At 42.5% G+C, this 23,948-nt stretch overlaps 2 protein-coding genes across 7 annotated transcripts in view; both read left to right on the top strand.

Annotated features, from left to right (window-relative positions):
- The window catches only part of LOC134680099 (sialic acid synthase), a 300,274-nt gene extending 290,226 nt beyond the window's left edge, over positions 1-10,048 (top strand). Inside the window, exons 2-6 of one of the 2 annotated variants that reach the window (XM_063539144.1) lie at positions 203-360; positions 1,709-1,924; positions 2,057-2,404; positions 2,676-2,826; positions 8,634-10,048. In XM_063539144.1, coding sequence (XP_063395214.1) covers positions 223-360; positions 1,709-1,924; positions 2,057-2,404; positions 2,676-2,826; positions 8,634-8,839 — 1,059 coding nt within the window. In that variant the 5' untranslated portion in view covers positions 203-222 and the 3' untranslated portion in view covers positions 8,840-10,048. Of the gene's footprint in view, positions 1-59; positions 361-1,708; positions 1,925-2,056; positions 2,405-2,675; positions 2,827-8,633 lie in introns of those variants that run through there. The other variant, XM_063539143.1, reaches the window with a different exon arrangement.
- Positions 10,049-10,412: 364 nt separating this feature from the next.
- The window catches only part of LOC134680056 (myosin-11), a 54,099-nt gene continuing 40,563 nt past the window's right edge, over positions 10,413-23,948 (top strand). For 3 of the 5 annotated variants that reach the window (XM_063539062.1, XM_063539061.1, XM_063539060.1), the window contains exons 1-3: positions 10,413-11,276; positions 21,632-21,738; positions 22,360-22,512. In XM_063539062.1, coding sequence (XP_063395132.1) covers positions 11,071-11,276; positions 21,632-21,738; positions 22,360-22,512 — 466 coding nt within the window. In that variant the 5' untranslated portion in view covers positions 10,413-11,070. The remainder of the gene's footprint in view (positions 11,277-21,631; positions 21,739-22,359; positions 22,513-23,948) is intronic. The other 2 variants (XM_063539063.1, XM_063539064.1) reach the window with 2 other exon arrangements.

Here is a 23,948-nt window from a genome sequence, read left to right as displayed (position 1 = left end):
AGGTTTTTATCATTTATCATGTGAGCGGGTACGCCGCGCCTCCCCGGCTGCGCCGCGCCGCGCGCCGCCACTAGTGATGCGTGCGCGCACCAAGCTACTCGCTTTTATATTAAATTGACCTTATTTACTTTGCTGGAGGTCGATAAACCTTGACACATGAATCTAGTGTTACTCTAGCCACAAACCGCTCGTGTTCTCCTAGTGTTTTTAATTTTATGGACCATGTCGAATTCGGTCGAAGTTACGATAAGCCCGGACGTCAAAATTGGCGGCGCTAACCCGTGTTTCATTATAGCAGAAGTCGGACAAAACCACCAAGGTGACATTGAAATAGCGAAAAAGTTGATAAAAGCCGCAAAGGTAAGTTGTCTATTACCTATTCAAGTAGTGTTAATGACGAATTTTCTGCGACAAAAGATTTGCTAATAAAGAAACAAAGCGGAACTGTTTACAAACAAATGTAAAATTCTCCTCCTTTGTTTTTTCAACGTTAACCAATTTCCTATAAGGTAGCTGTTGACAATAGTGATACGTAGGTACATTTATTCCATAGTTTACGAATTGGGTGTTAATTATGTGTCTTTGGGATGTTTTTGTAACGGTCTGTTAATTGTCAAACTATTTAAAAAGTAGAAGGCCAGTACGTATGTAGGTAGGTACTTTCACTTTCCTTTGTGACGACTTGTTTACATATATGCTGCCACCCAGCCAATAATACTTTGTTTTCGTACATGGCTCATGGTAGGTCATTATACATTGACGTTAAATGTTGGATATGTAGGTATTTATTTAAAGGCAAAATTCGATTAACACATCATTTGCGTCGCAGGGCCAACTAGGTTGAGTGAGACATTAAAACATCATTTAACTTACATGTAGGTAGGTACAATGTTGGCGAGTCTTTGTTTACTTTATTTATAGCACTTTGATATTCCTTTGTACGAGTAGATATGAATATATATACATAAATATAGGTATCTGCTTACATACAAATGGTTTCTCGCCAATCGCTATCATAAATACTTATTGATACCTCTGCAATAATCTAAGGTAGGTACTAACCTAATAATTGGGCCCATGTTAGCATTAAGGGTGACTCACGCTAGACCGGGCCGAGGCATCGTACATGTCATTTTCTATGACGGCTGATCGGTGATCAGATCACGTGGTGCTTTCCATAGAAAACGAAGCTTCGGCCCGGCCTCGGCCCGGTCTAACGTGAGTCATCCTTTACCCTGTGTTTACTGTCCACGAGAGCCCGTGCATCCTACTTATGTTAATTGACTACTATTAATTTAGAAATAATTTTTATTACTTAGGTATAAGTACTCATATTTGTAGGTAGATGCTATTAGCTATTAAATAAGTAGCTAGGTACCTATGTTGAGTTCTAGACTTAACCTCGGTTTGTGCCGATAAATTGTACAGTCAACTTCATTGATAACGCAACTTAAGTACATATTTATTTATAGGCGGAGTGAGAACCTTGGTAAACAGTAGGTATCTATATCCTTTGTTGTCAAGAGTCTTCGGTCGTTGACGTAAAATACCTACTAATATCCAATACTAGATAAAACCAGAAACAATCAAACGGAGAATTCTCTGCTAAAGTAAATGTATCAAAATATTACAAACCAAATAGATAAGTAAACACTTACATTGAATTGAAGCTACGAAATATAAACTAATTTTTACTTGACTTTTTCAGGAAGCAGGCGCCAGTTGTGTCAAATTCCAAAAAACATGCCTTAAAGAAAAATTCACAAAGAAATATTTGGAGCGGCCGTACGATAACGCCAACTCATGGGGCAAAACCTATGGCGACCATAAGAAGCACTTGGAGTTCTCGGAAAGCCAGTACAGAGAGTTGTTCAAGTATGCGCAGGAGGTTGGCATCTTGTGCACTGCTTCCGCCATGGACATGGTAAGAACCCTTAAATTCTTCCCAACCAACGTTCATCATACTCAGTGATATAAATGCGATGTGATTTATGTAAAGCTATACTTGAAACAGATGTTAACTAACTGTGCATACCTAATTGATATAACTTTACAGGTGTCCTTTGATTTCCTAGTCAACATGAAGGTACCCTTCATCAAAATTGGGTCCGGCGATTCAAACAACTTGCTGTTCCTCAAATACGCAGCTTCTAAAAAGATCCCTCTCATCATCTCAACCGGGATGGTAGACAAGACTGCAGTGAAGACTATCTATGACATCATATCCGCGCAACACAAACAGTTCTGCCTGCTTCACTGTATCTCGGCTTACCCTGTGCCTTTTGAGGACTGCAATCTGACCGTGCTGCAGGATTACAAGAACACATTCGACATTCCCGTCGGATACTCCGGCCAGGAGTTAGGCACGGCTGTAGCTTTAGGTGCCGTTGCGCTGGGTGCTAAGGTTAGTATTTAAAACTATTATATATACCTACCTAATATGAAGTACGTACATCAATTATCAATGAATTCAGAATCGAAATTGCACCGTGGCCTTTTCAATTGATATCATTTAAAACGAAGCATTCAAGGTCTGGCAGAACCATACGTATCAGACATAATTTTGTAGAAGTCTGCATACATTGTCACAACTATCCTTGTAAACTTACCGACTTTGAGCACCTAGGTAACCTACGAACGTGCTATTCAAATTGTCATGTATTTTAAAATTACAGGTGCTGGAGAAACACATAACATTAGACAAGAGTATGAAAGGCACGGACCACGTGTGCTCGCTGACACCGACAGAATTCTCTCAGCTGGTGCGCGACGTGCGCGTCATCGAGGCCTCGCTGGGCACGCCCATCAAGAAGGTCGTCACCTCAGGTATGTGTGCTGACCAGTTGCACAGGGTATGAACCACGTGTGCTCGCTGACACCGACAGAATTCGCTCAGCTGGTGCGTGACGTGCGCGTCATCGAGGCCTCGCTGGGCACGCCCATCAAGAAGGTCGTCACGTCAGATATGTGTGCTGACCAGTTGCACAGGGCATGAACCACGTGTGCTCGCTGACGCGGACAGAATTCTCTCAGCTGGTGCGTGATATGCGCGTCATCGAGGCCTCGCTGGGCACACCCATCAAGAAGGTCGTCACCTCAGGTATGTGTGCTGATCAGTTGCACAGGGCATGAACCACGTGTGCTCGCCGACGCCAAGCGAGTCCTCGCAACTGGTACGCGACGTGCGCGTCATCGAGGCCTCCCTGGGCAAGCCCATCAAGGTCGTCACCTCAGGTATGAGTGTGCTTACCAGGTGCACGTTAAGGGCACGGAACACGTGTGCTCGCTGAGGCGGACGGAATTCTCGCAACTGGTGCGCGTCATCGAGGCCTCGCTGGGCACGTCCATCAAAAAGGTCTTTACCTCAGGTATGTGGTGTGTATTTAGGTACCTACTGCACATAACATGTAATACATACGTATATACTGGTATGAGGTGTGAAGGTGGAGGTGGAGCACATAACATTGAATAAGGGCACCTGCTGCTGCTTCTGTATACCTACTTGCTGCTGCTTGTAAGTAAATAGACGATGTGTGAGCCCAATAGGACGAAGCACCCATGACCGACAGATTTGCGTCACAAACCAGGTAATTATGTGGTGTATTCATAATTTGTCCCCGCCGGGCACAGATGGGAATAGGTGCATTCATATGAATTATTCCCGCCTGTTGTACTTATATATTTAGTGGCGGTCACATGGGGCGGGGACAAATGGGAATACACCAATTATGTAGGTACCTACACAGAATCTACGTTGATTTTAATTTTACGGGTTTATCGCCTTCTTGCACTATCTTTGTTAGCGACTGGCTGGCACGCGGCCTCCTTCGAACGTATTGTTTGTGAAGTATTTTAATTTGTGTTTGACAATCAGTCTGCCTGTCACCGCCTATCTATTAAGTTCTTGTTATTCTTTCATAAATAATTTAATTATAATATTTGTATAATATCTACGTGTTTCCATTATATCACCAATTCATCATACAGTCCACTTCACTAGCTATCATTTTGGTCCTTCGAGCCGGATCGTTACCTGATCGAACACGCGCGAGCCGTGGAACCCTTAGGGCTTCGCGCACGATATCCAGACACGATTAATATCACGGATTACGATCATCTGTCAGGTCTGGCAAACGAACTGTCATGTGACATTGCTTACCCCACCGTCCTAATCGGCGCGCCTGACTGGTATATATCCATAAGTCGCGAAGTGCGGTGCGGAAAAAAGAACGACCCTGTTGCCTCCAAAACCTTATTAGGCTGGGTACTCCATGGCGCACACTGTTTGTCGTCGAAGCCATTTGAATTTATAAATCACGTCACGGAAGATTTGGATACACTTATAAAATGCCAATACGACATCGACGCCTTGGGTATTACAAAAAAGGTCCCACGTCAAAACAGCGAGGATCAACGGGCTGTAGACATCTTGGAATCATCCGCTCACCAACTTGACGATAGCCATTTTGAAGTTAGCCTGCCTTGGAAGGAGGAGCTACCGAAAATTATACCAGATAGCTACCCACAGGCACTCTCACGCTTCAAGGCACTCGAGCGACAGATGTCAAAGGACCCAGCGTTTGCCGCATCCTTTCAACAATTCATAGACGACATAATCAGCAAGAACTATGCCGAAGAGTGTGACTCGAAGACTTATCACCATCGACCCGCACCAAATGCCTCTTGCGTCAACCCAGATGGCTCCATTCGCTGGTACCTGCCTATCTTTGGCGTCTATCATCCTCAGAAGAAGAAGCTGAGAGCAGTCCATGACGCGGCTGCCACAACAAAAGGCGTAAGCCTCAACAGTCTGCTTCTGCAAGGTCCTGACCTATTGTCGCCCCTACTTGACATCCTGTTCCGTTTCAGAGAAGGTGCGGTAGCCTTGAATGGCGATATCAAGGAGATGTTTCCCCAGATCAAGATTGCCGCAAGGGACAGGGATGCTCAACGTTTTCTCTGGCGTGACAAGAACGGCGACCTCAAGGAATACCGCATGTCGTCAATGATTTTCGGCGCAGTTTCGAGTCCTTTCATCGCCCTCTATATAAAAAACAAAAACGCGAAGATGCACGAGGTTGACTATGCCGCTGCCTGCAAAGCAATCATTGACGACCACTATATGGACGACTACCTTGGGAGCCACACAAACGTTGCTGACGCAGCTCAACTAGCCGCCGACGTTGTCACAGTGCATAAGAATTGTGGTTTCGAGATGCGAGCGTGGACGTCCAACCATCCAGAGGCACTCTCTCTTGTCCCGAAGGAACTTCGGAGCGACGCAACTTCTGACGTTTACCTGCCTCCTAGTAGTGACGTCGGCGTCTTGGGTGTTAAATGGAACCCACGTCAAGATTTATTAGGGTTTCGTGCCGTACCCCAGATACCGACCAGCACTTTGACAAAACGCATCCTTTTATCGAACGTCATGAAAGTTTATGACCCTCTTGGTTTTTTGATGCCGGTCGTCATCTGGGGTCGCATTTTGATTCAAAGATTATGGCGGGCAGGCGTTGGCTGGGACACAGACTTACCTGAAATGTACGTAAGCGAATCTAAAGACTGGTTTGCACAGCTGCAGATTGCAGCCAATATAAAAATCCCACGCTGGTACATGGTCAGGTCAGACTTGTCTGACGTCCAGTTGCACGTAATCGCCGACGGTGGCGAACAAGCCTACGCCTGCGTCGCCTATTGGCGTTTCACTTACAGCGATGACTCTGTATCGACAGCTCTCATCGGTAGTAAGGCCAGAGTCTGTCCCCTAAAACCGGTTTCCATCCCAAGATTAGAATTACAAGCCGCGCTTATCGCATCGCGTTTTGCGCAAACAATTCTGCAAGCCCATCGTTTTGAGCCCTCCGCAACCATTTTCTGGACTGACTCAACCACCGTCCTAAAGTGGATCCGGAGTGACGCTCGCGCGTTTAAACCTTTCGTGGCACACAGGTTGGGAGAGATATTGGAAACTACCAATCCATCCGATTGGAGGTGGATCCCTACCTCTCTCAACGTCGCTGACGATGCGACAAAACCAAAACGAACTGACTTTACCGCAACTCATCGGTGGTTCACCGGTCCACAGTTCCTTGTTGAACAGTCTTGCACTTGGCCGACCGAGCGCGTCATTGACGAGGGAGAGACCTCATCAGACCCCGAGTTAAAATCGGATCTGATGGTTCTGCTCCTCGACACCCCACTCTCGAATTCATTACCTGACCCAACGCGTTTTAGCTCCTGGCTACGCTTACTACGTGCCACTGCCCGTTTTCTCCAAGGCGCACGCCTATTCCGGCTTAAACTGTCTCGGCCAATAGATCCAAATTCCAAACTCTACACTGACAACACCACGTCTCCCCACCAGCTTCACGCGTCAGACATGATAGAAGCGGAGAAAATGTTGGTCCGTCAAGCACAAACAGAGAGTTTCCCTGAGGAATTATCGAACTTACGATCTTCGAAGTCAGTGCCCAATAATAGTCGGATTAGGAAATTGGCGCCTACACTGGATGGAGAAGGCCTCATACGACAAAACACGCGCATAAGTTCCGCACCGGGAGTGAACGACGAGATGAAATCACCCATGATTCTCGACGGCCGCCACTACATCTCACGACTCTTGATCCTCCACGAACATATCAAAGCCGCGCATCAATTTAACGAGCTCGTTTTGAATGAACTTCGGCAAAGATATTCGATCTTAAGAGCCAGAGGAACCATCCGTAGCGTAGCAAGCGCCTGCTTGAAGTGTAAGAGATGGAACACGAAACCTATCCAACCTCAGATCGGCAACTTACCACCAGAGCGTCTTGATCACCACAAAAGACCATTCACTCACGTAGGCCTTGATTACTTTGGCCCGATTCTGGTAACGCTATATCGACGGAGCGAGAAACGATACATCGCTTTATATACGTGCCTCACAACCAGAGCGCTTCACCTCGAAATCGTGAACTCACTCACTGCAGATAGCGCTATAATGAGCCTCAGACGCTTCATTGCTCGCCGAGGATCGCCCACCACCATATTTTCCGATAACGGGACTAACTTTGTTGGCTCTTCCCGCGAACTGCGCTCCCTACATGACAACTCGGTCGTAGAATACGCCACTAACCACAAAATTGACTGGCGCTTCATCCCACCGGCATCTCCGTTCATGGGAGGCGCTTGGGAGCGGCTTGTGCGGACAGTGAAAGCAGCCCTCAGATCTTGCCTAACAAATCAACCACTGAAGGAAGAGGTCCTGTCAACACTCCTACTCGAGGCCGAATCAATTGTGAATTCCAGGCCACTTACATATGTCCCGTCTTCCCCAGATGCTCCAGAGGCGTTGACACCATTCCATTTTATCCTCGGCTCCTCATCAGTCGTCCCATGGACCACGTCGCTGACAGACGCAGACCTATCCCGACGATGTGACTGGCGGAGAACGCTGCGCCTAGCAGATCAGTTTTGGGCACGATGGCTACGGGAATACCTACCGATGCTACGTACAAGGGGACCCAACAACAACTCGCGGAACCTTAGTGAGGGTGACGTGGTGCTGATCGCCGATCCTACCCTCCCTCGTGGTTTGTGGCCACTAGGAAGGGTAGCAAAGGTCTACCTAGGACCCGACGGAGCGGTCCGCGTGGCAGACGTCCACACCAGAGGGGGCATGCTGCGCAGACCGGCCCGGAAACTTATCCTGATGGAGGCCGCGCCTCAGCCAGTAGCCACCAGTGGTTAGTGTTCCACTGGGGGTCCGGTATGTTAGCGACTGGCTGGCACGCGGCCTCCTTCGAACGTATTGTTTGTGAAGTATTTTAATTTGTGTTTGACAATCAGTCTGCCTGTCACCGCCTATCTATTAAGTTCTTGTTATTCTTTCATAAATAATTTAATTATAATATTTGTATAATATCTACGTGTTTCCATTATATCACCAATTCATCATACAGTCCACTTCACTAGCTATCAATCTTGAAGGAATGTTTTGTCTAATTAAGTTGACCTGAGTTTTAGGTATTTACACACCAGCTGCTCTTATCTGCTTTTCAATACATTTAAGCTTTAAACTTTGATATAAGTAGGATGCAAGTCCATAAACGCAATAGCCAGATTAAATATATATGAACGAGTACTGGATACCAATTGGGTTCATGGTCACTTTACTCATATGCATAAAGACATTACATACACATACATACGAGTACGAGTATGTAGGTACCTAAGTAACTCTGTCTGTGTGTAATCAAATCTTGCAAGTTAAATTTGATCCACTTCCCGGTTTCCGATTGAGCTGAAATTTTGCATACATACGTAAGTCGGGTGACAATGCAATATTATGGTGTCATCGAGCTGATCTGATGATGGAGACCGGAGGTGGCCATCGGAATTAACTATAAAACAACGAAACCTAATTGTGTTTGGGGTTTTTAGAATTGTCTCGATGAGCATTAGTTGCCTGTGGAAAGAAAAGTACAGTCAGCGATAAAAGCTTGTACCAAAAATGAAATTTTTGCCAAAAACTTATAAAGATTTGGTACAAGACGACGCACATATAAGGTAGTCGTTGCGAAATAAAAATAATTTACCTACTGTGACATGTATCTATACTTAGCCCTTTTTAATATTGTATACTTTATTTTCAGAAATTCCATGCATCGACAAGCTTCAGAAGTCACTAGTAATGGGCAGTACGAAGAACAAAGGTGAAATTCTATACCCCGGAGACGTTAAAATCAAGGTCGCGGAACCGAAAGGACTCAACGCGCTTCACTTCGAGGATGTCATCTACAAGACGCTAGTGTGCGACAAGAAAGAGGACGAGCCACTCAACGAGGGAGACTTCTGCTAATGATTCCACGGGGTGTCCCGTACAAACCACTGACGTATATCTCAGGGCTATAACCGCGAAAATCGAAGTTCGCAAATTGCGGGGATTTTTCTCTGTCACTCTAATTACGCCTTCGTTGGAGTAAAAGAGAAAGATCCCCGCAATTTGCGAATTACGGTTTTCGCGGTAGCCGCTCAGGACCGGCCTTACTCGTAGTAAGATAGGGCATGAAGGGGGCCAGGACACCGCTACAACGCGATTGGTTGACGAGTTCGCGTCACGCGCACGATTGGTCGCAACTAGATGCGTTAAGCTGCACGATTGGCTCGATTTCGTGAGTGACACCATTGAACTAAATACGATTTTAGTGCCTAAGTATAAGGCCCGTCCATATACGTCAATGGTACAAACGCATTTTATTTTATGTATTATTAGATATGTTTTAGCGTTACAACTTTTTATATCTTTCATCACAGAAAAAGTAACTCATACCAGCATATTTTCAGAAACCTACGCATTTGTACGGGAGAGCGGTAGACAATGTCGTGGAATGTTCCTAATATCTTGTACAAACAGCAACACTTCTAACTGTACATCGCTGGATCTTATTACATTTAAGGCTTAAGGCCCACCGTAACAGTGTGGCCGATGGTATCTTTGATGACACAGTTAATTGACAGTGTGTAGAGTTAGACCAAGCAGCGTGTAGAGTTTAGTGCAAGTGTTATTTTAAACGTCAAACTTCTATGAAATAATCTTCGTGACCCTCCTTAACTTAATCTTGCCATACAACTCAACAAAATTGTTTAAAATAATTAGGAAAAAGTTCTGATAGACGTACCTACTAGACGTAGACCCTTAGGTACTCCTCGGCTAGCGTTACCTAGTTATATTAAAGTCACATTAACTTCTTGTGCATAGGCATAAATTTAATACCTTAGTGTTTAACAGTGTTGTCGGCGAAGTTCTGAGTTTGTAATAAATATAATCACAGAATATGTGCCTGTGCACAGGTATCACCATTTTTATAATAAGATATATAATAGAAATGTATATTATTTTCCAAACAATGACATGCTACGAATTTATATAATTAAATAAGTTATAAGTACATCTATAATTAGACTACTATGTTAACCGCATATTACCGAATTGTAAATGTAAATATGTATGTATACCTACCATTACCTAAAATACTCATTTTATGAATATATTTAAATTTTTTGTTAAGCAGCAGGTTTTTTCGTCAATCCCCTTTATTTGCAGGAAACAATACCTATGGTAGGTACCTCCGTATAGCTTTCTAGATAAAAAGCAACCTATTCTTGTTTATGAGGCATGATGGCGTGGGTCGTTGTTGGAAATAGAATATCGAAAAAAATCGGCACTCGCACGTTTCATCATGACGTCAATTCATTCATAAAGTTATTACGGTGATGTGCCAATATTGCGCGCCAGTTTCATGTCCAACTCTTATGACTATTTTCGAAAAAATGTGGCGTGCATATGCACGACGGATGTGTGGTAAATGCACCGCAGTGCATCGAGCAGCTGCCCAAGTTTTATTAGCGATTGGTTTTATTTTGGTTGTCGGGTCGAGCGGGGAGCAGTAGAGAGCCTGGCCGCGGTGTGGTGTAACAGAGCTAAGTGGCGCAGCAGGCGCGCGGCGAGTTGGCCCGCTGCCCGGCGCGCGCGCCAGTCCCCGGCTCGCCGGCCCCGCCGCCGCCTGCGCCCGCCGCCCGCCCCGACCCCGAACGACACGACACGACTCCAGCACACCCGCTCTCCAATATACTACGGCGCTGCCCTCGTAAATTAACCGCGAGCTTTCCACACATAAAAAAAAATTCTTCGGTAATCTAGTACTGTTTGTGTTTACGCGCCTAGAGTCTGAGAAATAGTGGCGAGGAGCTGCCGATTTAGGTCGCCCGGTTCAGTGCTAAGCAGCGGGATATTTTTATTGCTACTGTTGGGTGCAGACGTACGAACTCCCGGAGCACGTTACTAGTTAAATAAATTATTATTTATAGCATAGAATCGTAAAGCTCATTCCATAAACATATAGTAATCCCTAACCGTGTACCGCCGTTTGATAGTCGAATGCGCGGAGGATTTACAGTGATTGACTCGGTTAAAGAGCTATGATGACGCGAGACGGAAGAACGATGTGATTGATGTGTTGGTGTAGTTGCTGCATTTAGGTGAAATCGTTGACATTTTAGTGCATTTTTGTGAAGTGTAGTGTTGTGAAGATGCATCATTTGTATGTGCAAAAAGGGGACCCGCTGTGCCCGCTGGGTTTCCACCCGCAGGTGCGGTGGCCAACGCGCTGCAAGCGCTGCTTCCGCGACTACAAGGAGCACGGTGGGGGTAACGGAGGCCGCGGCAGCACCAATCGCGCTGAAGACTTCACTGCCTCCACTCCCAGCCTTTCCAGTTGGAGCTCGCCTGCGTCACGGTAGTAACCTTTTCCCCAACACTTGAAAATAGTAACTAGTCTTCATATCGTTAATATTGAAAAATGGTTCGCGCTATGCAATCATGTAAGAAATGGACTGTAGGTTTCGCCAATCCGATGAGGCTGTAGTAGGACGCAAGAGTCACATGTTGACATAACTTGAGTTTCTACGTAATTGGGTCGATCAACTATTTCTATAGTAGCATAGTTTCTTAGAAGAGCTGCTGTACCATGTTCTACAAACGTGCTTAGTAGATGTCCCATTATGGAAAGGCTTTGTAACTACCAAAAATGCAAGTTTGGTTCATTTAAATACGAAATAACTAGTATTCTAAGTGTGACCCAGGAGACCGTAACCATGGCAACTAATGACAAGAAAAAGTTGATTCTACCAATTAATAATTGCACCCTTGATGTCTGAAACAAACCGAACATTAAGCAAATGAGATAATGGCGTACGAGGAAGTCGAAATAGAATCCCTTCTTGTTTCAGGGCGCCAAAACAAAATTCTTTCTGGTTAAAAAGTATTTCGATGGGAAATAGGTCAATTTTTTAGGCCGAGTTGTGGCAGAGACCTTGGCTTATATTTTGACGATGACAAAATGATGGGTTGTAGAGTGATTAGCAAAGTCACAGAGCAAATAATGAAACTGAATGCTGAGGGCATACGTAAAATCTAGAGTAGGGTTACAATTACTTACTTATACCCAATTCTCAGCTAACTTTGCTACATGGTCACTATGGTCAGGTCAGAGTTATTGCACCTAAACGTTATTTATATTTATGCCAGATTTATATTAGTTGATTTTTATTTACCTATTTATTTATTTTTTTATTTATTTGGCTCACAAAACAAGTTACAGACATTTACACTTACAGTTCAGATCTGGACTATAACTCCAAACATGTGTGCACAGAAGGATATGAACATTCAGTTAAAATATAACGCTAGAGGGATGAGATGTCAAGAAAAAATATATAAACAGTAGTAAGATTTACACATTAATTGAGTTATCTATTGATTGGTCTGTTTAGGGTGCTTTAGGTCCTAATAATTTGATTAGGTTACGTACATTGGTAATTTAAGTTTGTACATGCTCTTTTTAAATACTTATCAATAACACTTGTTTTTACTGAGCCCATAACCTGATATAAATATATAGACCGGTAATTTTGTTGGTAGCGTAGTTCAAATAAACCAATCGGTATAACCAATTTCAGTTGAAATTATGAATACGTTTTATGTTAAATATAAATTAGAGAAATTGTTTTATTTTTCTCTTTTTATCTGTTAATCCTTTGCCATGAATAAACTATTACTATTTAATTTAAAGATTTATTTTTTAGTGTAATTAAATAAATATACACGGTGTAACATGAGGAAACCGAATAATTTTAACCACGCATTTCTGAGGTCAAAAGAAAAAAAAACTTTTTTTTTTGTTTTTTCAATTTTTTTAACGTATTTGTACATAAAAAATTAATGTCATTGGTAAACTTGTCACTTAAAATTGATTTTTACATTTTTTTTTTCGTAAAACCTACTTCTTGCAAAGTGTTACTTGGCACTTTTTGACATCTATCAATAAGGATATTTAGACTACGTCCCATAGCAGCAACATCACCATCAAAGGCCTTTTACACTATGTAACAATAAAAACTAGTTTTTTTTTATTAATATTATCTCTGAAATTAGGAGAATTTCAAAAAAGTTTATAGGACATTTTTGTCTCTAAATATTATCAGGAATACGCTGTTAAAATTATTCGGTTTCCTCATGTTACACCGTGTAGATACAATGAAGATACAATCTTACACGAGTCGACCTAAATAGTCACCAGTAAGCTCAATGAGACTTGTGTTGTGGCCGTTGTGGGCCTTGTGGGTACTAGACGACGATTAATATGAGTTAAATATCGTTCTTATTGTGGATCTTAATTGATCAACGTCCCTTGATATTGCTTCTATTTTAACGAATATTGACACACTTAGTTTGTAATTGGATTAACACATAAGATACTTACGTACTTTATATTCAGAAATTATCTTGATGTGAAATAAGGAATACAAGTTGGTTTGGATCTTACTAGTTATTAACCAGATGCATATGTCAGTCTACTTCAATACTAAAATACTTGTATTGTGTATTTTGAACCCACCTATAGGTACTCAATGGATCTTAGTGATCAAGACGATTAGTTATTTCAATAAATAAATTCAACATTACAACATTGCCCTATAAATAAATATATGTTTTTGTGAAATATCTACTCGTAAACGGCCGTATCTTTTTAGGGTTCCGTACCTCAAAAGGAAAAAACGGAACCCTTATAGGATCACTCGTGCGTCTGTCTGTCTGTCCGTCTGGCACAGCCCATTTTCTCGGAAACTACTGGACCAATTAAGTTGAAATTTGGTACACATATGTAAATTAGTGACCCAAAGATAGGTTCGAAGTTATTTAAGATAATTTTTAAGAAAAAAAAACCGACTTCGATGGGGGCCGATGAAAGATTATTGTAGATGGTACACTATGTAGAAAAGGAGGTAAAACCACCCACTTTTTTACTAGCATTTCGCTTGTGTATAATGGCTCCTCTACAGGATGGGCCAACGCCGGCCACTCCAAGGGACGCAGCCATGCACTATCACTTGCTCCCTCTAACTCGAACTCGAGCTTGACAAAAATGTGGCTTAAAAACTTAACTTGCTTAACGAACATAACGAAAAGGAAAAATCGCCAAACGTGATCTATGCGTCGTTTAAGAGTTCTGTTCTGATCATCATCAGCAGTTCCACTTCATCAAATGCAACAGTTTTTAATGAAAATGCTTGATTTTCTGATCTAAATACAAAAATCTCTATACGCATGCCTTTAAGATTTGAGGAGTTCCCTTGATTCCTCATGGATCCCATCATCAGAACTCGAGCTTGACAAAAATGTGGCTTAAAAACTTATCTTGCTTAACAAACATAACGACGAGGACAAATCGCCAACCGTGAACTATGCGTCGTTGAAGAGTTCTGTTCTGATCATCATCAGCAGTTCCACTTCATCAAATGCAACAGTTTTTAATGAAAATGCTTGATTTTCTGATGTAAATACAAAAATCTCTATACGCATGCCTTTAAGATTTGAGGAGTTCCCTTGATTCCTCATGGATCACATCATCAGAACTCGAGCTTGACAAAAATGTGGCTTAAAAATTTAACTTGCTTAACAAACATAACGAAGAGGGAAGCATCCTTGGGCCAACGCTCTTTCTTATATATATGAATGACATTCTTTCAATTCAGCTGCAGAACACAGAGTTGATATGTTATGCTGACGATACTGTGGTCCTCTTCAGTGGGCGTTCGTGGCCTGAGGTAACCTCTATGGCAGAAACTGGTATGTCATGTGTAGCGGACTGGCTGGATAAAAATTTACTCACCTTGAATACTAAAAAAACAAAATTTTTAACTTTTTATAAAACACTTTCGTCAGCACCTCTCTCTTGTAACACTTTGGCATTGTCGTCCAGTCACGGTTTATGCGACTCCATTGAACGCGCTGAGACGGTCAAGTATCTCGGAGTGGTGATTGACCAAAAGCTGTCCTTTAGACAACACATCAAAATACTATCTGGTAGGGTGAGAAAAGTTATTTATGTTATGAAGCTTCTAAGGGGTGGGGCATCCCGGGATATTTTAAAGCTTGTGTATTTTGCACTCTGCCAATCTATTATTCAGTACTGTATTGCGGCCTGGGGTGGCGCCGCCAAATGTGCAATGATAGAGGTAGAAAGGGCGCAGCGAGCTGTGCTGAAGGTAATGCTGAGGAAACCTTTCCGCTATCCTACCAACGAGTTGTACGGAGAAACGTCAGTTCTTAGAGTTCGTCAACTTTTCGTAGTAAAAGCTGTTACTGAATCTCATCGAACTGCTGTAGCTTCTGTAGACCACGTCAGACGTCGTCAAAAACGTCTTAATCACCTGACTGTCTGTTGTCCTCGAGTTAACACTGCTTTCGCCAAACGCTTTCCATTCTTCCTGCACCCCATAGTCTACAATAGGGTTTCTAAATTATGTAAATTTGATGACTTCTCTTGCTCTGTATTAAAATCGAAAACTAAGAAATGGCTTCTTACACAGTCTTACGATCAGACAGAAGAAATTATTCGTACTTAGGTAGCGTATACACACACACACACACACACACACACACAATTCACTCCTTAAATTTAAATCCACTTACGCTGCATGGTTTATTTCTGATTGTGCTTTTTGTTTGTATATATTCCTGCATGCATTTTTTGTACTTAAATTAAATTTATATTAGATAGTTCTTAAAAAAAAAAAACGGCCATCATATTCAGTTTTGTGAAAGTCTCTCAGTAAATTCTATTTTTCCGGTTCCCGAGATACAGGCTGCGCCTAGTTTGGGGCCGATGGATATTAAGTTTAATTGTAAAATCAAATTTTCTGCTAAGTTCAATCTGTGATGTCAATTGTAAAAATATTTGGTCAATAAACGATTTGATTTGATTTGATTGATTTGAAGAGGACAAATCGCCAACCGTGAACTATGCGTCGTTGAAGAGTTCCGTTCTGATCATCATCAGCAGTTCCACTTCATCAAATGTCACTTTTTTGGATGTATATGCTTGATTCGTTGATAAAAAACCAAAAATCACTATGTGTATGCCTTTAAGATTTGAGGAGTTCCCTCGATTCCTCATGGATCCCATCATCAGAACTGGATTTTGACAAAAACGGGACCAATCTGTATGCACATACATTCAATCAAAAAAAGAATTTTCAAAATCGGTCCAGTAATGACGGAGTTATGGAGTAACAAACATAAAAAAAAATAAAAATAAAATAAAAAAAAACATACAACCGAATTGATAACCTCCTTCTTTGAGATTTGGAAGTCGGTTAAAAATAGCCAAAAAGTGGCCATCCCCCCCCCCCTTTATCTCCGAAACTACAGGGTCTAAAATTAAAAAAAGAGGTAAGCTACAAAAAGTCTGCAGCGATATTGATAGCCCTCGCAGTGCCAGTGTTATTTATACGTCATGATTTCATACAAGTTTGACGTTTAAAATAATCCTTGCACTGCGTGGGCTATCAAATCCGCTGCAGACTCTTCTTGGTCTGACTCTGGTACCTAGCCCACAAGGGTGCTTTCATAAGTCGAGTTTCACAAAGACTAATACTCAATCATCGACAGTTTTATCCTTTTTGAAGTCGATTTTACTTCTTTTTATTAATTTTAGAATAAAGAAGAATATTTAGAGAGCGTTTATTCGTGGCAAAATAAAAGAATTTACCATTTTCAGTTTTAAGTTTTTTATTCTGCAAGAGTCGTTCCTGTCTGGCCAAACTATCATGGCACTACACATTTTTGCGCTTCTGGTACGTTTCAAGGTCTGGATCTGACGTATGTTTGCGGAGTTGGACCTCAAGGAACCCATAATATATAGACCTTAACACAAATGTTCCTTCAGAACTTATAGGTATTTGACACTCTTCGGCCAATACTCCTCCTTTGTGTATAGGTCGCTAGACGTTCATTCGGAACCCTCACCACAAAATAATTAAGAGTCACATTGTATCGAATCGAGCAACTTCACGCCACTCAGGATGAATCCGACCTTGACTTGTAAATATAGGTTACGATGTCCTCGACCTTCGTAAGGTATACATGCAGCAGCGTCGCACCGTCGATGTTGCAAGACGTGTACCGCACTGATTCTGAAGAGCTGGCTTTTTTGACTTCTCTACTTTTTTAAAATCATCTCTGTCGCATCGCGATTCCCATAGAACGTCGTCTTCGTTGAAATCGTCTAGCCTTCGCCTAGTCGGCTGTGATTGATCCTTATCGAAAGCTCTGGACCCCTATTCGACAAGCGACGTTTGACGTTTCGTGTTGATCTCCCGTTGATGTGGGAAAAATCATAAGTTCTCGAATACGTACAATGTCAAAATTTGACATTAACAATCCACAGTTAGGGTGACAAGCAAACCAAACCGAACCACCCTTAGTTTAGAGTTGAGTTTTGGTTGTACCAAATGATATTATCCACCGTTGATGGAATCAAGACTCAGTATGCAATAAAATCAACTGTTGATGTGACGTGGATGCGAAATCTGACAGTTGTACGTTTCGAATTTGGCCCCAGCACCTCTTTTTTCGGCTGCTGCTTAGACTTGGACACAGCAGGCGGCTTAGCGGCAGTTATTAACGGGCAGTAGAAGAGTAGGTAGCGGTGGAACGTTTTGGTGTGAACGCTATGCCCGAGAGCATAGCTTAACTAAGCTTGCATAATTGATTTTGTTATCACAAATAATCATTTATCAATGATAATATTTATCACGGCCGAAGTGATTATACCGGCCGTCTGTAGTTTTAAAACAAATACAGTAAGATTGATAATAACAATTGCCACATAAAAAACCAGATATAAAACGCAACACATTAATTCTGACCATGTAAATTAAATACTTACGTCACTTTCTCGATTTTAAATTTTAAATTGCCTCCCTGGTACAAATGGTTCAATTAGAGTTTTAGTCTGGTACTTAAATTATGGTACTGTTAGGTATCCATAATTATTATAATTTACTTAAATTACTTATACTAAACTTATCATAATGGACCAACCAATCTACTTTACAAAACAACAATCGTTCGGCACACAATTCATATACTTAAAGCGTAATCTACGTAAGTTATCCATTTTCGTGATTCTTTTTCTGCCTTTTTCATTGAAACAAAAAGAGGATGTGGCACATTTCCAAATTCCAGAGCGTCTTTACGAATTGTTTGCATTGCGCTCGGCAGCAGTGACGGATTGACGCACCGTACGCACAGTATACATATCGTAATCAGTATAACATAGGGACTCATATCGTGAGTCAAAATTATGCCTTCAGGGTTGAGTTTTCCACCCAATCTTTTTTTCAACTCTTTACTCTTTAGCTATGATACAGAAACACAACGAACGAGCGAAAAAATATCTTCCATGGGTCCCAAATTGCGCATGAGATGTAAGGCTGTGACATTGTATTATTTATTCTGTGACGTTGTCTAGTAAGACGAAAATGGCAAAAATAATACTTACTTACCTATAGCGGATTGCCGAAATGAAATTTGGTTTTGAAAAATGCTCTTGTAATTTTTACGTAAAGAAACTCGTCCTCAGAAACTATGAAATTAATGTTAACATAATACAAACATACCTACCTATTTTTCTGTGTTCTTACACTACATATTTTCATTAAACGGCCAATACATTATGCCTAAGCCATGTTATGTTCTTCAAGATTAAGTAGGTACCTACATAAAAGTTGAAGGTTGTTGGAAATAATTCCGAAAGCAATGAGAACCTACTTTGAAAGATCCCTACATCCCCTAGAAAGGAATTCTTATTAATACGACATTTAATCAAGTTAGATCTAAGGATGTACCTACTAACACTTAGTGCAGAGTCAACGCCAATTTGTATTAGTATAGGTACTTATTATCTACTGTCTACAAACCCGACCTCGTGACTGTCACCTCCACATTTCGGTCAGATTTTGCACCCAACCGATACAGGGGTAATTAATCAACTATTGATTGATCAGTGGGCTGAACACTAAATTCCTGCTGCGCGCAATTTGCTTTGGCACGAAGCAACATCTGAAATCGATACCTACACAAAAAGTGAACTAATCAATACGTAGGTACGTAATATATACCTACTACGTATCTCCCTATACGTATCTAGAGACAAATCCTGGGTGAAGGAGTAGTTGCACACGATGAAACGTGGTTTAGCCTCCTTCACACTAGGCGAGAACTGAGACCAGCGCGCCGCTCTCCCACCTTCGTCACCGCGGGCACGGCATTCTCCTGCCAGCTATGCGGTCGGCGTTGCCGTTCTCGCATTGGACTTAATAGTCATTTGCGGAAGTGCCGCACTCTTAATATGGACGCTGTTTAAACCATCATCTTATTGATGTGACAGGCCAATGATGATGATGATCTCCCTATAACTAGTAGGTATATTATAGTGAGCGAACCTTCTTCTTCTTACTTGCGTTATCCCGGCATTTTGCCACGGCTCATGGGAGCCTGGGGTCCGCTTGACAACTAATCCCATGATTTGACGTAGGCACTAGTCTTAGTAGTCTTTACGAAAGCGACTGTGCCATCTGACCTTCCAACCCAGAGGGGAAACTAGGCCTTATTGGGATTAGTCCGGTTTCCTCACGATGTTTTCCTTCACCGAAAAGCGACTGGCCATTGGCCAATATCAAATGATATTTCGTACATAAGTTCCGCAAAACTGATTGGTACGAGCTGGGGTTTGAACCCGCGACCTCAGGATTGAAAGTCGCACGCTCTTACCGCTAGGCCACCAGCGCTTAAAAGTGGCTTAAGATACAAAGCAATTTTATCTCCGAAAAACGCTCTCATCATAAACATTAATATTTTCTTTTGTTTAGTTTTCGACCTTTTGTTAAGAAGCATCGTTGATAAAGTTGTAGCTTGTAGAGAGCCATTCAAAAAGGACTCATATACCTACATCATCATTGCCAAATGGGGACCCAAGCCGAATTCAAACCGCTTCTCTTAGGGCCCGATTCGGATTTTGAAATAGACATCTATTAGACATCACCAAGATACGATAACGATATGTTTAACCTGACCTGTCAAATTTGACATTTGCGCGATTCTGGAGATACTCTTGAACGATTTCCACAGGATATGACTTAGAGATCCGATTTACATCTAATAGATACCTATCTTACTCTGATAATGTAAAAGTGAAATTGGTTGCCCGAATTGCGCTGCAAAAGAGAACTAGTTGATATCGAACTATAAAGGCTTGGTCAAACAGCCGGCGCGACGCAGCGCCGCGTCCGCGCCGCGTGATGCCGACGCGATGCCTGTTCAAACAGGGCGCGCGCGGATCGCGCCGGCCTCACGCTCTCAACACGCCCTCATCGCGCGCGCGAACGCGGCGCACCGCTCGCTGCCTAACGTCCGATCCTACTGATGTGACCTTGCGCGACGCGGCGGGCCGCCGCGTCCGCGCGGCGCAGCGCTGCGCACGCGCCGCGTGGACGCAAGGGGCCGCGCGGCGCGGGGCGCGACAGAAGCGAGGCGTGATACCGGCGGGACGCAGTCTGTTTGACGTCGGTAACCTGTTAGCATGTGCCGCGGTCGCGCGGCGCGGACGCGGCGCTGCGTCGCGCCGGCTGTTTGGCCAGGCCTTAACATATCTAGAATGGATCTAGTTCGGATACGGCAGATATTTTAAGTTTTCGTAAATGCGCTCTTACATACTTTATTTTGATATCCGTCTTCATTTTCGTAGCACACTGGTCGGACAATATTAGATGGATGGACAAGGGATGAAAGGCACTCATTTCTGGCGAGGTAGTTTAATAACTGCCCAATAGTCCGAGGCTGAAATGATGCCTTCCAACCGAGTTAAACACTCTACTTTTCAATTAAAACCAAAATATTACTTTGCTAATCCGCGTAAAAAGATAACGTGCTAGTCAATCAGTGCTAACCCGTTATACTTACTTGCGTATTTTTTGCATGCAATTAATTTTCCCACCCTCCCACCGCAAAAATAAATACGCAAATAAATATAACAAACCACCACCAAAAGAATAATACTCGACACGTGTTTCGCCTCTCTACGAGGCATCCTCAGGAGCTGTTGACGGTCTGACGTCCGGCAACGGAAACGGTTTTTGCGGTGGGAGGGTGGGAAAATTAATTGCATGCAAAAAATACGCAAGTAAGTATAACGGGTTAGCACTGATTGACTAGCACGTTATCTTTTTATGCGGATTAGCAAAGTAATATTTTGGTTTTAATTAATATGGATTTCCGCAAAGTAACGCCTGATTCTATTAACTCTACTTTTCATTTCGAATACGAGGGAAGCAAAATGCATGTTTTTTTTATAAAACATCATTCTAAGTAAGTAAAAATAAGTTTGTATCGTATTTTTTGAGGGTAGGTACTTTCAATTAACAATTTAGGCAAAAGTATCGTTATTTGTGGAATGGGGAGTCAAATATTAGGATGGAAATTGTATAACAAATCCATTTATACTCAAATTTCAATTGCTTTTCGTAAAGAAATTAATAAAATCGTACTTAATTGGAACCTAAAATGCTCTAGTGCAGAAATGTATCATTTTCTGCACACCTTTTAGAACAACAATGACCCTCTTTCAGAGCATTAGAAATGAAAAATACTTAGCTGACCAAACGCCGGCCAACGGTCGTATCGAGCACGGCACGCTGTATCACGAGTTAGCCTTTTCAAGCAGCTGAATTACTTACATATTTGTTGCAGGGGTCGTGACGAGGAAAATGGCGCAGACAGGGAGAGGACGGGCCGAGGGTGGGCGTCCACCACCAACCTTAGCACGGAGCCGCCCAAGAAAGACGCCTTCTCCACGGGTAAAACTATTGAAAACATTAAAACATGTACCTAATATTAGCTCAATTTCTTAGGATGTAATGTAACGCATCGGAAAAAACGAAATAGTTACTCAACTAATCTTTACTTATATTGACATGCATAGACACCAAACAAGAGAGGTACTTACATAAATAGGAGCCTCTTATGGTAAAGAACCTACCTCGCTGAATAAATACGTTACGTATGTGTGCACTTGCCAAGTAATTTTATAAATGGGGTAAGGGTCAAAGGGCCGATCCCTTCATCGTCCCGTGGTCGATAGAGCCAGCCGACCTTCAATTACTTAAGCTTGTAATTAATTAAATACAGGTTAAGTAGGGACGATTAACGCCACTAGCTTACATAACTTTAACGGCTCGGCCACGACATTGAGCGACTTGCGACGGCGGTAGCGATAACCATAGGTTGGAGCGAGACACAGCGATCGGACTACATATTTAGTGTATTATTTTATCTTATGTCGAGAGCTTTTAAAGAATGACTCCCTGTATGTCCTACATAATGCCATGAAATCAGTTCCTTACTTGAGTCCCACCAACTACGAGAACACTCCCTGGTAAAAGGTGTACAAGAACACTACTGGACAGCGTTGTTTGCAGGGTTCGGTAAACCGAAATCATCGTGGACGTCGACGCCGGACCTTGCCGCGGAGGAGACGAGCAACGCTGTGACCGTCAGTTTGAAGCTGCCCAAACGGCGGCTTACGGGGCCGCTGCCCGCCCTCGACACTGGCCAGACCGCCGTCGCTACAGGTAGATTTCGACATTATTTTTTAACGCCATCATCATTCTCTTGCCCTTTTCCCATTCACTTGGGGTCGGTGCAGCATGTCTTTCTCTTCCACACCTCATCATCTCATCATTAACTTGCGTTCGTTTCATATCATCTCTCACGCAGTCCATCAACCTTTTCCTCGTACTTCCCTCCACATTCATTCGTAATACCTTTCTCGTCCACATCGCTCGTCACATGCAGAGGCGTAGCTAGAGGATATGGCGCCCGGGGCAGACACCAAATTTGCGCCCCCCCCCCCCCCAAACGAAATGAACTAACGAAACGAAAGGGTTATTTTTTGCTTATTAAAGTTTACTTTTAATTTAGACAAATACAGTGTACCTATGTTTTTTTTAGTACATCGGTGGCTAGCAAGCTTACGACCCACCTGCATTTTAAATCTTATAAACTTCTTTTTCGGAGATCTCCTTAGACTTAAAGGTTCAATATCGCTTGAGTTTGGGATCGTAGACTATTCATTGGTACAGCGCGCGCCTTTGGACTGATTTGAAGGGTCCAAGGTGGCATCCAGATGCTCCTGTCCAAAGGTGACAGCAGTACTCAATATATGGGATCAGTCTACCCCAGAATAAAGTATCGCCTCCCTTTATTGAGCACACCGAGTTTTTTGGATACGAGCGCAGCCTACCCAGCAAGGTGGCTACAAAATTATTGGACATCACTGATGGAGATGTCAACACCGATCGAGGCTCCCAATACTCCCGACATGGGAAGGGTTATGCCTTGAAAAATGAGGTTTTCTTAGTGGTAAACGCGCAAAATTGAGTCTTGGTGGGATTGAATTGGACTAAATTGTCCCGATCCCACACCGAAACTCCGGATAGAATGCTCTCGATACCTGACACAGGCTTTTCACGACATTCTAGTATCACAGACCGAGTGATATTGGCACGGCATGTGTTATACAGGGTGGTCCAAACCATGACGTAAAATTTTTTTTTCGTTGCTCACGCTTTGGGCTATTAGAATAGGTATGTATGTTAGCCGACTTTTCGTACTTTCGAGTTATGATTTTTATTACTTTAAACTTTTGTTAAGAAATTCCGGGGTGAAGCAATTAATTTATTTAAAAAAAAACGATTGAACTTTTTTAATTGTTTCTTTTTGTAACATAATCCTTGACAAACGGCGCAGTTGCAAAAAAAAATCAGCATCCTTACTTGGCTGAGTTGGGAAAAAAAAGACAAGTTTTACGTTCAAGCATGTCAAGCTTAGATGTTGCCCTTACCTAAATAAATAAAAAATACAAGCGATTTCAAGGACTTTTGGTTATATTAGAAACTGCTAGACCCTAAGTTTTTTAAAAGGTCAAAAAAGTGATACTCAATAGTCATAATTTGTCAGAGACGCCGGTCAAAGGAACTGAGGTGGAAAGCTTCCAAATTAGTAATTC

This window comes from Cydia fagiglandana, chromosome 3, assembly GCF_963556715.1.
Source record: "Cydia fagiglandana chromosome 3, ilCydFagi1.1, whole genome shotgun sequence".
NCBI lineage: Eukaryota > Metazoa > Arthropoda > Insecta > Lepidoptera > Tortricidae > Cydia > Cydia fagiglandana.
This window is presented reverse-complemented; position numbering and strand designations above follow the sequence as displayed.